This window comes from Octopus bimaculoides, chromosome 15, assembly GCF_046866305.1.
Source record: "Octopus bimaculoides isolate indiv1 chromosome 15, ASM4686630v1, whole genome shotgun sequence".
In the NCBI taxonomy this organism is placed as follows: Eukaryota; Metazoa; Mollusca; class Cephalopoda; order Octopoda; family Octopodidae; genus Octopus; species Octopus bimaculoides.
In genome coordinates this window covers 54,119,127-54,135,786 of record NC_142942.1, presented here as the reverse complement: position 1 = coordinate 54,135,786, position 16,660 = coordinate 54,119,127, and the positions used below count along the sequence as shown (strand labels likewise).

Here is a 16,660-nt window from a genome sequence, read left to right as displayed (position 1 = left end):
AAATTCCCTCGCTTTCCAGTTTTCTAACCAGACTTTGACCCAGTTATTTCTTTTGTTACAAAGAACCTAACTCATCTCTCATCTATTTTAAGAATACCATTATTTATTCATTTAGCTATTAGACACCACCTTCATGTCTACAAATTTGGAACAATTCCCAAATAGCCAGAGTGTTTTTAAATCTGTATGAACCCAACTGAAATATTTGATATCATAAATTGTTTGGAGTAGAATAATATACAATCATCATCATCATCATTGTTTAACATCCGCTTTCCATGCTGGCATGGGTTGGATGGCTTGACTGAGGCTCCAATCTGATCTGGCAAGGTTCCTACAGCTGAATGCCCTTCCTAACGCCAACCACTCCGAGAGTGTAGTAGCTGCTTTTTACATGCCACCTGCACGAGGGCCAGTCAGGCAGTACTGGCAATGACCACGCGCAGAAGGTGTTTTTCACGAGTTACCTGCACGGGAACCAGTCCGGCAGCACTGGCAATTTTTTATCTCTTACTTGCTTCAGTCCTATCTACAAAGCTGGGTCTCTCATAAGCTTTAATGCAATTAGAATTTCTTTTTTTTTTTTGTTTTCTCAATATGTTCTGTTGAATTTGAGGTGCATCTAATATCTCCGTGTGTCTTTTATATCATCAAAGACATAAAATACATGCTTAGGTAGAACAGAACATTTGAGAAAAACGATGGATTTTGGTGAAGCATAAGGAATGTCTGGTATGATATTAGGTATTAAACCTCTTTTATAAGATTCCTCCTACAATATATAGTACCAAAGATACCGAAAAACCACCCCTCATCTCAAAACAGGAATGTGACACTTTTTGTTTTTTTGTTTTTTCAATATTTCTGCTGATAATCTGAATTAATTACTTATCATTATAAGCATAGGAATAAATAAAGCATTTCAGGAATGTTCTGAAAGATAGCCTAGATTATGAACATTATCATTATCTGTTTTTATTTGTCTAATTTGGACAAATCTACAATTACAATAATTTGCATTAAAACTTGTGTTTTTATCTTTTTCTGCTTCATTAATTTTTTTCTTCTAAATTACTAAAATGTATATTTGTTCTGTGAGGAATTTTATTTTTTATACAAAAAAGTTCATTATTGTAAAATTATATGTTTTTCAACATCACAGTTTTTTCAAACAAAAAACACAAAAAAGTTACCTACCGAATTTAAACTTAATTATAAGTTTACGTCAATACTAGTGTTTCATTAATTAGGATTATGACAATTAAAGAATCAATACTATTGTTTCGTTAATTAGGATTATAATAATTAAAGACTAATTGTGAATTTGTAAGTCTGCTACCACCAACCATCTCTGTTACTCTCTAATCACTGTTCTTCACTCCTGTCACTCTGTCTCTATTCCATCATACCACAACACAGACTGGCAAAGTACTGGATCTGTCCTTATTTAATGCACCTCTTACTCTCCCTCTTCATTAATCTCTCCCTCTCTCATTATGTCTTCCCTTTTATTCAGCATCACTCTCATTTTTTCTCTCCCTCATATACACACACACACACACACACACACACATACAGAGCAGACATCTACCTCTTTTCCTTTCACATGTTCCTTATTTTTTATTCCACCACCCTGCCTCCAATCTGTCACTCTCGCTTGCCCCATTACATTGATCATACTATTTCAGTCAAAATTTCCTTACCAAAAACATCATGGTAGTTGTCTCCCTCTCTCTATTTGTTTCCTATTACACCTTCCTTTTCACTTTTATCATGCTGGATCTCTTCTAATACTTCCTCTTCTGTTATCCTCTCTTTTCCGTCACTCCTCTCAGTTATAAAGATTTCATTCAGTCTCCTCACCAACAACCATCATGTAGCTGTCAATTACTCTTTTTCAATCTCTATCTATCTATCTCTCCCTCTTTCTCTCTCAAATACTTCTTCCTTCTGTCACACTCTTAGAGACAATGCAGGGAAGACAGTACTCTTTTTAGTCTTGCCAGAGCATGAACAAACAGCAAACAACATAAAGTAGAGAGGTCTCTACTCGAGCAGTGAACAGCAACAGAAGAATGATAAGTAGGGAAAAAAACAACAATTATTTTGGATGGCACTTTCTACTGGCAGCTTTTAAACTACAACAAAAATCAACAAATATAAACAGACTTACATTGTTGTGACATTTGGGGCCTCCCGGAAGGTTCAGATTAGCTGAAAATAATTAAAGCTTTTGTAATTAATTATATAAAATATTAAATCATTTTTTCTCTTTCTTTCTCTCTCATACACATATACATTCATGTATGTATACATATGTATGTACATTATGTATAAAATCGCTGTCATTATGTATAAAATCCTGAACACATACACAGCTTACCTCCTCCATCACTTTGGTCTGTTTCTCTCTTCAGACTAATACTGTTTTTTTAATAATTTCTAATATCACTTTACATTAAAAATTTTAGTAATTAATTCATGTACACAGATTGTAATTGATACAAAGTTGTGGTGGAGGGTTGTAAGAGACTAGACATACATTTGGAAGTATGTACTTTTAGAAGTATGTACATTTGGAAGTATGTACTACAAATTTCAAAAAGTAAAACTTCCAAATATGGATAAAAGTGCACTTTTTATAATCCAGGCAACTTTCAAAGACAAACATGGCACACGTTTCTCTTTATGAAATCATCAATCAGAATAATTATGCTGAAAGCTAAGCTCGTGTTCAATTGATATCATAAATAATCCACAAAGTCTGGTTCACGTTTGTGGTACAATGTAATATTTTGGCAAGAATTTTTGCAGGTACAATGTATTACCATTTTATTTCATGAATTTTTCAGTTAACATAGTTTAATTCTTGTTCGACATCTTAACCAATGTAAATAGAGGACTCATCTACATACTCTGATCTTAACATGGGGCCCTTCAACCGTGAGGGCCCCTTGTGACCACAGGGTTTGCAGGGGCTTAGCAATGGCCCTAGAAACAGATAAAGATTAGTGACAAAAAGGGGGCATCCAGCCATAGAAAATCCACCTCAGTAAATTCCATCTGACCCATACCAGCATGAAAAAGTGGATGTTAAAACAATGTTGATGATGAATGGACACAACACAAAGTTAACTCGGAGTCAGCTGCTTGCATCTCCATCATTAAGTGTTGAACAAAATCATAGCCAAAACATTTAACTCTTAACAGGTCAGTCCATCTCACTTTACATAAACATCCACTCCACTTCTGCCATCTCCATGACAGATGGCCTCTGTTTCCTAGGCTGTTCTATATGTAGATATAAATTAATGTTCTCCTCTCCAACCAAACATAAAATCAACCAATAACAAGTTTATCTTCATCGCATCATCAATGTTGTCTCTAATTTTCAATGGTTTATGAGTAGGAAGCAAAAAAAATGCTTATGACATCCAATCTTCTTCCTCACTGTTTCTCCACTCTACCACCATTATTTTGATTTAATGGGCCCTGCCAAAAACTGCTGAATACATATTGAATACACATGTGTGCAATTATGTGTGTGTGTGTGTGTATATATATATATATATATAGATAGATAGATAGATAGATATGTAATATGTATGTATATGCATGTGTGTAAAAATATGCAGGCTTATATATATATACACACACACACACATACACATGCAAATATGTACATACATATGGATACATATATGTATGTATGTATGTATATATATAAATATATATATATCTGCAAAAATATGTGACATTTATTCAGTAGACATGATAATATATATATGTGTGTGTGTGTGTGTGTGTGTGTGTGTGTGTGTGTACACACACATACAAGCAAGTATACACGTACGTATGTGTATGTATGTATGTGTATGTATATATACACACACACATAAGTTATTATATATTTGCGTGTGAGTGTGTGTATATCAATATATATACATGTGTGCATGTGTATGTGTGTGCTTAAATAAATATATAAATACTGACACATGCATTTGTGTGTATTCATATATATACATTTATACACACATACACACACACACACATATGCACACAGAAATAAATGTGCAGCCTTCTCTCTGCAAGACTTAAGATCAGTCAGTAAAGTAGGATTCTTTCCATCACACCATCTCAATGTTTGCTTTAGCTTTCGATGGTCTGTGAGCACGCAAAGAAATATTATAATATCCACTCCGTGTCTCTCTTCCGCCATTACACTTTGGACTGTCTATCAGAATCTGCTAAATATAAACTTCATTCTCTTTCTGAAACGCAAAAACCAATCAATAAACCAGCTTCTTAACTGCACACCATTAATGGTCTACCAACTCAAAAAAACAAGACCTGCACAAGAGCCCTTTTTTAAATAATACTAAACAAAACAAAAAAAATTGTGTGGGATTCTTTTATTTTTTTCCTTGTGCCAGTCATTTTGACTGTGGCCACGCTGGAGCACAACATTTTAATCAAAGAAACCGATCCCTGGACTTACTCTTTGTAAGCCTAGTACTTATTGCATCGGTCTCTGTTGCCAAACCGCTAAGTTACAGGGACATAAATACACCAACATCGGTTGTCAAGCAATGGTGGAGAGACAAACAAACAAATATATCTATATATATCTATATATATATATATATATATATATATATATATATATATATATATATATATATATACATATATATATATACATTTATTTGTTTCAGTCATTTGACTGCGGCCATGCTGGGAGACAAATGTTTTTAGTTGAAGTTCCTGTTGAAAAAGAGTTCATAACTCCAACTAAAAACATTTGTCTCCCCTTACACACACTTCCTGTTTTGACACCACACTTCCTGCTTAACACAAACTTTTAACCCTTCTGTTAAACCTAACACAACTCTCAACTCTCATGCATCCTTATTTTTCCAACTATTATCTACATGGATTACCATTGAACTTCAAAAGCTCAAAGACAATATAATCTATTGGTATAGTTATTTTTTTATATATTATTTTTTTTATATATTATTTTCTTCATTTTGAACTTCTTTGTAAAAAACATTTCCATTCTCCTTCTTGAAAATTTGCTTCGCAATGAAAGCCAGTGAGAAATCTTTATTGAAATATGCTTCCGGTTTAGCATTCTGCCTTATTCTTCATTTTCCTATATATATATACATACATACATACATACATACATATGTGTGTGTATGTGTGTTTATTCAAATGATAGTACCAACATGGTCATACTTCTTTCAAATTTCAAAATTATCAGATGAGTGCAAAACTTCAAACAACCATGACTAGTCTTGTAAATGCCATCATTTCAATAAATACACACACGTGCGTTCATATGTGCACATATACAGACATATATACATGTATATATATATATATATACATATATACACACACACACACACACACATATATATATATGCGAGCATGGAAGGCAGACGTTAACCGATGATGATGATGATATATACAATACATATATATATAGATACATACATATATATATATATATATATATATATATATATATATATATATATGCAGATATGTATGTATATGCTTACTATGATCTATATCTATTCAATGGGGAGAACTTGAAAGAGAGGCAAAACTAAATTTCAATAATGAGAGAATTAATTATCTAATGAGTTAAGTTGTCAGGTCACACAGACTGTAGCAAGAAAATTGAGAAAAGGAAAACATGGAAACCAAAACACAAAAGTAATAAATATAAAAAAAAAATGGAAAGCTAAGCAGCAAAGTTGCTGGACATTATTTACCTCCATAATGTATGAGCCATTTGAGACAATCAACACTGTTATTTGTCACTGCAGTATAGACAGCTGTCCGACCACTGCTATCTAATTGGTTAACATTTGCCAACTCGTCTCCTTCCAGTAGACACTGCATCAACTCACTGTTGTTGTAGATGGCTGCCTGATGTATCATCTGACCAGGCCATTCGTCTAGGCCGGCGCAGGGGGTATCGGAGTTATTCACTTCGCTGGACATCTTTTCAGCGTGGCTACCACTGAAACATAAGCGAAAGAATATCGATATTACAATCTGTCTGTCTATAAAGTGAAAACATCAACAACAACAAACACACTACATTATTTACATTTGATGGATATTTGTCCTCATCTTGTTTGTTGTTAACACATTTCGGCTGATAAACTCTCCAGCCTTCATCAGGTGTCTTGGGGAAATTTCGAACCTGGGTTCTCATTCCTAAGGTATCTTTCGATGTTATTATTATTATTATTATTATTATTATTATTCAGGTTACTGCCTGGAATCGAACTCGGAATCTTGGGGTTAGTAGCTCGCGCTTTTAACCACTACACCGTATGCCAGTGGACATATATCCATCAAATGTAAATAATGTAGATAATTCTTCATCTCTTAAATACAGAACTGAACAAACACACTGACAACAGCTACAACATCAGCATCAACAACAGATAATGGTGAAATTAATGTTTTCTTCTTGAACGATGCCAGGCTCATAAGGGCCAGTTTCCCAATTTCAATGGCAGATATAGTCCCCACCTGGACGGGAAGCTAGTCCATCGCAGGATTACTCTTTTTTGCCAGCTGAGTGGACTGGAGCAACATAAAATGAAGGGTTTTGCTCAAGAACAGAATGTGATACCCAGTCCAGGAACTGAAACCACAATCTTACGATCATGAATCCAACACCCTTAACCACTATGCCACACTCAACAACAGTTACAAATCAACAAATTCAACATCAACAACAACTGCCAAGGGGAGCCTTTATATGATTGCTCAACTGGCAAGAAATAGCAACCAAATCTCCTTCAAATGAAGCTCTATCATATTAAGAAAGAAAGGACATCTTTAGGAAGACAGGATGTTCATAACTCGACTGTTGTTACCATAGCTCTGCAGGATTAGGGCTGGCCTGGGGTTAAATAAGGATAGCAATAAAACCACACCCAACAGTAAAGTTACAAGTCAATAATGAGGCCACCATACAGCAACAAATAATCAAATAATTAGTAATAATTTAAGGAGATTTGGTTACTATTTTGAATAGACTAAACGGCGACGCTATGTATGTATGTGTGTGTGAGTATATATATGTGTGTGTATGAATGTGTATGTGTATGCATGTGTGTATGTATGTATGTGTATGTGTGTGTTGTCAGGTCACTCTTAGTGCTACTGATAACATGTAACCCAATACAGACTGTTGCATAGTAAAGCCATTGGAAACTAACCTGGCAACCCAACCAAGCCTTAGCAAAATAAGGAGGCAGATTTTCATTGGACAGCCTACAGGACAGAAAGTAAAACCTCTCAAAGGACATATGAATTCAGTAGGGTCAATGACCATCCAACAGCTGAGAGTGGGAGAGACCTAGTCTTCGTTTAGACCAGGGGTTCCCTTAGGGGCTGGAGAGAAATTACAAGGGGTCGAATGGGAGTCGGTGTGCGAAAGACCAGCTTACCCAGATGGACTGCTTGAAATACCTAGTCAGTACCATTTTAAATAAAGAGGGTGGTCAATGTGGAAGGAGAAGTGGCTAAAGGGGGTCGATGGTCGAAAAAGTTTGGCGACCCCTGCTTTAGACATCTCTCTCAGAGAAAGGAAAGCCAAAATAACCTGTACCGCATTGCAAAACCAAAGATCTGGTTCTTATTTGTTTCTGAACTTCTTGGCTTTGGAGGTGAGAACCCCATCAGTGTTATGCAAGTTTATAGAACATTCTATTAGATTTATTTGTACCAGTTGAGGGTCCTACAACAATTTGTAAAAGATTTTCTTGTAATCCAAACTTAAGCGAGTTATTTACGTGTTAAAGTGTCATTTACTTTCACTTTCAGTACTGCATTGCTGATAACCACTGTCTTGAATTTATCAGGAAAGGCTGCACTTGTCTGTGAGCTGGCAACTACAATGTATTTGTGCGTGTGTGCATGTGAGTATGTGTGATCAATGGAGTAGTAACTCAGAATAAGAGTTGACCCAATTTAGAAGGGATTCTTTGGTTCTGCCACAGAAAACCTAAAGCCAGTAACACAATAAAATACACACAATCCATGCTGTTGGATGGTGGAGGTACTCACTAGGAAAATACTTTAGAGCAGAAATAAGTCCTAAGAAAGAAAGAAAGAGCAAAGAGAAGCTGTATCAGACCAGAAGATGTTGTTGCTTAACCAAAAATTCAATGTTGACCAAGCTAAGTTATGATTGAAGGTGTTCTAGCCATGACCATCCTGTCTTCTGGAATACATTTTCTAATTTTATCATTTTTTTAAGTTGTTGAAATATGAATTTGAAGGAGACTTAATGGTTATTTCCTGCAGGTCAAGTGACGATGTAGAAACTCTCTTATCACAGCAAACATAAAGCTTATGTGAACACTGAAGGACTTGTGGTGTCATTTGAAGGATACCAGACACAGAAAGTAAATGGCAGAACCATTAAAGCGTCAGTCTAAAATGCCTTTCAGGATTTGTTCTTACTTTTTTAAACAGTGGTGTCCCAGTATGACCGCAGCTTTCAACCTGAAACTAGATAGGGTTAAGAGTAGGACAGCTTAAGGCAGTCAACAGCAAACTGAGACTCAGAGAACTTTCTGAATGGCAGCAATTTTTTTTTTTTTTTCCTAGTCGTGTGACCCACCTGACAATGAGTCACATCTCATGCAGGCTGCTTCTCAAAAAGGGCTGCCCTTGTCTGGTTTAGAGGAGCAAAAACAAGCAAACTAACACCGTTGCTGTTCAACCCAAGGTCAGTTTGAACAAGCCAAAACTAACAGCAAGCTATTCCAGATATGACCATCATCTCCTTTGCTCTCAAGGGGCAGTGTGAAAGACAGCAGAGTGTGATTTGAGGGAGATTTGGTTGTTATTTCTAGAAGCAACTTGAGTAAATGCAAATGTAGTGAGATTACTCTAATCCACATCAGCCAATCCAGTTTTAATTCCCAAATGAAACCATAAATTTCCTTTAGAACACTTATCTTACAGGAGAAAGCTTAAAGAAATATTCCCACGTCATTTCCTCTCTCTGCTACCAAAATGACGAGTCAAAAAAATTGAAGAATAAACACAAAAAAAAGCAATCGATGTTCTAAAATGTTTGTGAGTCAACAGGATTAGCGAAGCACCAAACTAGATATCTTCATGGGTATTTAGGATGATGAGTGACAAGAACAGTTATGAGACGGATTAGATTCCTGAGAGTATTTAATGCCATTCCTTTTAGATGGTGAACAGAAATCTCACTCGTGTCTGTTTTGCTTTTCATCCCATGAGAAGGGGAAGGGATGTGGTAAATTGAGTACTAGTGATACACTGAGGGATGAGTTATATTATTGTACCCACGGGCATATGGCATAGTGGTTAAGAGCGCTGGCTACTAACCTCAAGATTCCAAGTTCGATTCCAGGCAGTGACCTAAATAATAATAACATCAAAAAATACCTTAGGGATGAGAACCCAGATTCAAAATTTCCCCAAGGCACCCGATGAAGGCTGGAGGGTATTTCCAACTGCTGACCAATTTTCAAAGTCCCTGCAAAAAGATCCTGCCACACTGCTCTAAATATAAAAAAAAAACTGACCCCATTAAATAAATACCAGTAATAAACGAAGGTCAATTAAGCTGACTATACACAGCCTCCCGACTAAATAAATAAATTTAGTCTTGCAGAAAGTCAAAAGAAATCAGGATTAAAGCAACAGCAGAGAGGGACATACACACACACACACACACATACGCACACACGCAGATAGAGGCAAGCAGACAGAATAAAATAAAAAAATAAATCTTGCAAGATTTGTCATTACAATCAAGATTTCATGATTGAAAGCTGGTTGAAAGGGGGAGGGTGCAGAGAGGGAAAAGAGTGGCAGGAAGGGGAGTAGTGGTAGGAAAGGGAGGAGGGGGAGGGTAGCAGGAGGAGAAAAGGGTTGCAAGGAGGAGGAAGAGGAGGAGTGTAGTAGAGGATAAGGAAACCATTATCTTTGCTGTTGTTGTGGCATTGATCCATTTCTGGAGATTATTGATGATGTTTCTTAACAAATAGTTCTGGTGGTAGTGTTAAGTGTATTGGGAGGGAGTCAGTAAGTAAAGCAGAGGAGTGGTGGGAGGTGCTCGTGGTGGTGGTCATGGTGGTGATTGGTGGTGGTGATTAAACTGTATTGTTAGCAATGAAGATAGTGGTTGTGTTGGCAGTTGTATGTAATGTATATAATGTGTGTATATATGTATGTATGTATGTATGTATGTATGTATGTATGTATGTATGTATGTATGTATGTATGTATGTATGTATGTATGTGTGTGTATATGTATGTGTGTGTATATGTATGTGTGTGATGTACATATGTCTGAATGTATGAATATGCATGTAATATATGTATATATATATGTAATGTATGTATGTGTGTATATATGAATGCATGACTAGATATGTAATGTATGTACGTAATAAGTGTATGTATATATGTAAGATACTGTATGTATGTAATGTACAGATGTGTGAATGTATGAATATATATGTAATGTAAGCATGTATGTAATGAGTGTATGTATATAAGATAATGTATATATGTATGTGCTCATGCATGTATGTATGTATGCATATATGTAATGTATGTGTGTACATATGAGTATGCATATAAGATAATGCAATGCATGCATGTATATTTCTATGCATGTAACGTATGCACAAATGAGTGTATGAATATGAGATAATGAAAGGTATTTATGAATGCAATGTGTACGTATATATGTATGCATGTGTGTGTGGTGTATATGTGCAGAAATGTGTGTGTGTATGTGTCTGACTTGAATCTACCGGATTTCTTTTAAAATAAAACACTTAAACGCTGTCTTTGATTGTGAGACACGGTACGAGGGGAGGGGGTTGAGTAGTAATATATATAAACTCTATCCATAAAATACTTCTCCAACATTACCTTTGCTCTCTTTATCTTTTTGTTTTTATATATTTACATACATATATATATATATATATATATATATATATATATATATATATATATATATATATATATATATATATTATATGTATATATAGATGCTAGATATATACAGAATTGATGGTGGTGGCTATGGTGGAAAGCCTGGAAAACAACGGCAACATCGTCTTCAGTATTCCCAGTTCGCTGTAATAATCCGATCAGTTGAGATGGAACTGGAATATCAAGGAAGTCATTTACATCAAACTTGAGAATCACTGGCGGTGGTTGCGATGGTGTTGGGGTTGTGGTGGTGGTGGCAGTGGTGGTGGCGACAGCAGCAGTAGCAAGCAGCATCTGTGGCTGTGTACATAATGGTAGCAGCAGTAGTGGTGGTGGTGGTGGTGGTGGTGGTGGTGGTAGCTGTCTGTGGTGCTGGTGTTGAAAATGATTTTGATGGTGATGACTATAGCAAAGGATGGGGATGATGCTGATGGTACCAGCTGTAATGACAGTTGTTGTTGTGATGATGATGCTGATGGCGGTAATAGTAAGGGAGGTACCATTTGTAATTGTGATGATGGCACAGGTGAATTATTCAAACCCCAAAGAATTCCTCTCAACACATGGCTGTGATGCTCCCCCAACTACTTCTGCTCATGATCAGAGATGCACATATCTTCAGCCACCCAGGGACATGCTCAACTGGTTACGGTCAAACAACTGACAAGCAATTCTGTGGTATTGAGCAGAATATTTGTTGTAGTCCATCTTTTTTATACCAAGACAATTATTATTATTATTATTATTATTATTATTGTGTGAAAATTACACAAAGAACAAAGTTCTTAAATATAAACACGCTCTAGTTTATGACAGCATGAATCAAAGATAACTATTGAAACAACTTGTCAAAATGCTGCTTTATATAAAACCAAACAAACAGGACGTCATTCAGACAACAGGGCATAGTCTATAGCAAAGCAAATAAATGACAGCATATTTGTATTTGTCTTTGCTGGGCAAAATTCCGTTTGTCAATAAATGCCGTAGATATTGTCAAAAGTCGTAAGCTTTAATTCTGCAACAGAATAGTAGTGATGATGCTCATATTGATAGTGATACAATGATGATGATGATGATGATCATCATCATCACACCAATGATAGAAATAATAATTTCTCTTGTTGGGTACAAGGCTACACATATGAGACAAAAGGAGGTCATAAGGTTGGTCCCAGAAAATAACTGATACATATTTTTTCCAATTTCCCAGAGTTATGAAACAAAGTTAATTTTGTTACACGAATAACGCAGAACTGTATCTATACACATACACACACACTTGGGCAAGTGTCTTCTACTATAACCTAGGGCTGACCAAAGCCTTGTGAGTGGATTTGGTTGATGGAAACTGAAAGAAGATTTTCCTATGTATGTATGTATGTTCTTTTATTCCAAACACAGATGTCCTTGCATCTGCAGGAATCCCCTCAATTAAAGCTATGATTGTGTGTGCACAGTCTGTGACAGAACATGCCTCTCTTTGGCAGGCCTCCAATCTCATCTGCGAACCCATGGAAAACGAACCTCCACCAACTATTCTGCCTCTATGTCTGTGCACACCTTTCAATGCAGTGTATGCCAGAAGGTTTGCAAATCCAACGGAGGCCTCAAAAGACATTTTAAGATCCACAAAGATCAGAACTTATCTGCAGGTACTGATGGTCCAAATCGGATATGCAATCTATGTGGGTACCTTTTCAGAACATTGTCTGGGTTAAAAAGCCACATCAGAAGCCATGATGTTGCTAAGGTGTAGGTACAGAAGGTGGTCAAACTCTGTATAAGGAATGGACAATCACCATGTATGTATATATGTATATATGTATGTATGTATGTATGTATGTATGTATGAATACACGCATTCATGAATGTATGTACAATGAGTATATAGGGATAAATTTTCCAGGCAGGTACCATAAGAGCCCTCAGGTTATATATATATATACATATATACACACACACAAGTAATGAACATTACATTAGAGAGAGAGATAGATAGATAGATAGATAGATAGATAGAAACATAGACAGAAGCATACAGACAGACAGAAAGATAGATAGGATAGATAATATCTAATGATTGCGTGGGTGTATGTAGATATCCACATATATGTATATATGCACACACACGCACGCATAATGACTATATCCATATATACATAAATGATTGTGTGTGTGTGTGTGTGTGTGTGTGTGTGTGTGTATATTTATATATACATATATATACATACACATACAAACATACATACACAAATACACCCACAATAGATAAAGACTCATATGTTAGCAAGTTTTATTTGTATAATAATTTTAAATAATGGATATGCTAAAAGAAGAGAACAGGAAATGCAATATCCAGCGGTTCTCGATGAGTCTACAGACCATTAATGCATGCACGGTGGACGAGTGTGTGGAATATGGTGGCTTTGTTCTGATTTTATCAATGTAGATTGCTATGTCTATTACAGCTTAATATGAACTGGCATTTCCAGGTCAAGTATTCTTGGAAAATAGCCAAAGTTTTCTTTTTCTCTTTTTTTTTTTTCTTTATCTGAAAATCTATGCAGTGCTTCCTTGACAATTCCCAGAACATTATTATGGGTTCAAACCCTCTGTTAACCCTAAAGGAACTTAGAGGAACAAATCTTTAGCATGCAGTCTACCACAGCATCTGTAAGTGATTCTGTAAAATGACCTGATCTGTCCACTGAGACTGAAGCTGGTTTCAGTGACCTTTCATGGTATGAATTTATTACTAGTCTTTTATCTTTTACTGGTTTCAGGCATTTAAACTGTGGCCATACTGGGGCAACACAGTTTTTTGTTGGAAACACAATGGTACCATCTGATGTTCTTGAGTGTTCTCAGGGCTTTGCTACTGAAGCTGTCAATCTTCTTTGCCAGGATCTTCAAGAGGGGCCATATTTCTGCTCTACAGAGGAAAATGGAGAGGGTTGATGCATTGTAGATGCAGAGCTTCGTCTTCCTAGGAGATAGAGCATTGGTGCCAAAGGGGCTTCCATAGAGAGTACATGACCCCAGAGGTCAGACAATATCTACAGTTAGTTTCTAGGGTCAGGTCTCCATTGTTGGTGACTGTGGAGCCCTGGTAGAGGAAGGAGCTGACAAACTCAACAACAAACCAACCAGTGATACAGCAAGCTTCTTCAACACAACAATGCTCACCCCCATGTCACCAACTTTACCAAAAATGCCATTCAAGAGCTTGGTTAGAAAGTTCTACCCCATCCACCATATCCTCCTGATAAAGCACCTTCAGATTATCCCCTTTTTTGGTCACTCTCCAAGGCATCTCATTCAACACTGACATGGAGCTAAAAGTGTGGCTCGATGAATTTTTCAAGTAAATGACCTGGCAATTTCTACCATCATGACATTAACAAGTCGGTGAAACACTGGCTAAAAGTCATGAACAACGACGGAGAATACATTATTGATTGAGGATTAAAAATAAACAGTAAAAACTAAATTTATCTGAAAATGCAATGTAATATTATAATATTTTACGTTATTATAATTATTATAATATTAATCATTACTGTCATCGTAAATGATTTTCTAAGAACCATTATTATTATTATTATCATTCAGTAGTCTTATTTTTATCAAGTGATTTCACTGCACTACCGAGCGCAGCTCTGTGTGCCTCGGGTATGTGCTGTGGTTTGTTATGGTGCTCTTATTTTCACTGTATTGAAAGTGTTTTATATAAGATATGTGCAGTGCCTAGTAGTGCCATTTTCTGTATGCTATATATACTTGTTAGTCCTGGTGTTTTTGTTATGTGTTTGTCTGAATTATTTTTATCATACCTAATGCGCCTACTATGATAGGAATTGGTTCTGTTCTTTAGACTCCACATTCAAGTTACCTCCATTTCCAGATCTTTGTATTTTAAAGTTTCTCTGTCTCTCTATGCAGTTGCTAAACTTGCTAGAAATAGCAGCCGAATCCCTCTCAAACAACATTACAGTCTAGGGTAGTGGTTCCCAAAGTGGGCAGTACTGACCCCTTTGGGGCAGTGGAAAGATCCAGGGTGGGCATTGAAGAAAAGTTGGGTGATAATGGGACGGCCAAAAGAGGGTGATGCATGTAAAAAAATCCCAGACAATGAGTTAATTAGGTTAGGTTTTATTCGTGAAATACAGTTGTGTTGAATTTGCTGCAGAAAGTAATCTCTGCTTAAGGGTGATAAGTGGAGGAGGGGGAAGGAATGTGGCCCGGGTGCTGAGGGGGTGGCAGCCTGAAAAAGTCTGGGAACCACTGGACTAAGGTATACAATCCTTGAAAAGAAAAATTTGGACTTGTCAGTATGAATGCTTTTGATCATTGATCTGCTCAATCATGCGTGACTTGGGGTGTTAAACATCATTATCATCCTCATCTGCTCTCATCCCAGCCAGGTCAGTAAAATAAATACCAGTCATTTACTGAGGGCAATGTAGTCAGAGTAACCCTATACTCGAATGGTTGGAATGGCGTCATTCCTAGATACGCTTGGTAAAAGGCTGATCTGAGACTAAACAACGCCAATGACAATAAAAACAAGCTAGGTTAATCAATAATAAAAACGTTTGTTCCAGCAAAATCCATCTGGAGATGATAACATGGAATATTTATTCTAATGGAGAAACAATTTTCTCTCTGCTAAAACCAAATCAGTCAGGTGAGGAGTGAACATACATTGGTGTGTGTGTGTGTGTATATAATATATATATACATATATATATATATATAATACATATACACACAGCTATATACCTGCTGACTCGGAAGCCTACAACAGATATCTAGCTCCAGCCTCAGCTGTGAACTTGGAACCTAACGGATTATAGCACTTGTATAGCATACAATTATACAATTATAGCACTTGTATAGCATACCTATTCGTTTAGATCAGTGAACTAAACCCCATATATTCTTTATATACATACACACGCCCATATACGTGTGTGTACATTTAGGTATATGTGTGTGTATTTGCATATATATATATATATATATGTATGTATATATGCACACAAACACACTCAAATATGAAACAGAAGCAGCACTTGTGTAATAACATTATCAAGCACATATAATGCGTGCACATGTTGCATATGCCGGTAGGCTGCGGTCTGGCATGGTGGAGAGAGTATCCTCCACCACACTAAATCACAGCCTACCATCAAATACACGAAACATATACTTTAAGAATATGTGGCTGATAATAAATATATTTACATATACGTCATGAGTATATATGTATATATGAGTCTATATATGTGTGTGTGTGCATACATATATATATATATATATATCTATAGGTAGGTAGGGGGGCCCCGAAAGGGGTCTCAGGGAGTAGTGTCCCTGCTTTCCTGAGTTAGTTTTCCACCACATTTCTTAAAAATTGTTATCAGAGGCCTTGGTCTCAGGACCACTCAAGTCTAGAAACTGAGGTTGGGGGTAAGCTAGGGCATGCTTGGGGAGGAGGGGGTCAGTCGATTAGATCAACCACAGTATGCAACAGGTACTTAATTTATCGACCCCAAAAGGATGAAAGGCAAAGTAGACCTTGGCGGATTTTGAACTCAGAACGTAAAGATAGACGAAATACCGCTAA

At 36.4% G+C, this 16,660-nt stretch overlaps 1 protein-coding gene across 2 annotated transcripts in view; it reads right to left on the bottom strand.

Moving 5' to 3' along the window:
• LOC106878164 (leucine-rich repeat serine/threonine-protein kinase 1) overlaps positions 1-16,660 on the bottom strand; it is a 110,866-nt gene that overhangs the window by 87,499 nt on the left and 6,707 nt on the right. For both annotated transcript variants that reach the window (XM_089363883.1, XM_089363882.1), the window contains exons 2-3: positions 5,787-6,037; positions 2,174-2,214 (exon numbers count right to left, since the gene is read on the bottom strand). In XM_089363883.1, the coding sequence (XP_089220009.1) occupies positions 2,174-2,214; positions 5,787-6,018 (273 nt within the window). In that variant the 5' untranslated portion in view covers positions 6,019-6,037. The remainder of the gene's footprint in view (positions 1-2,173; positions 2,215-5,786; positions 6,038-16,660) is intronic.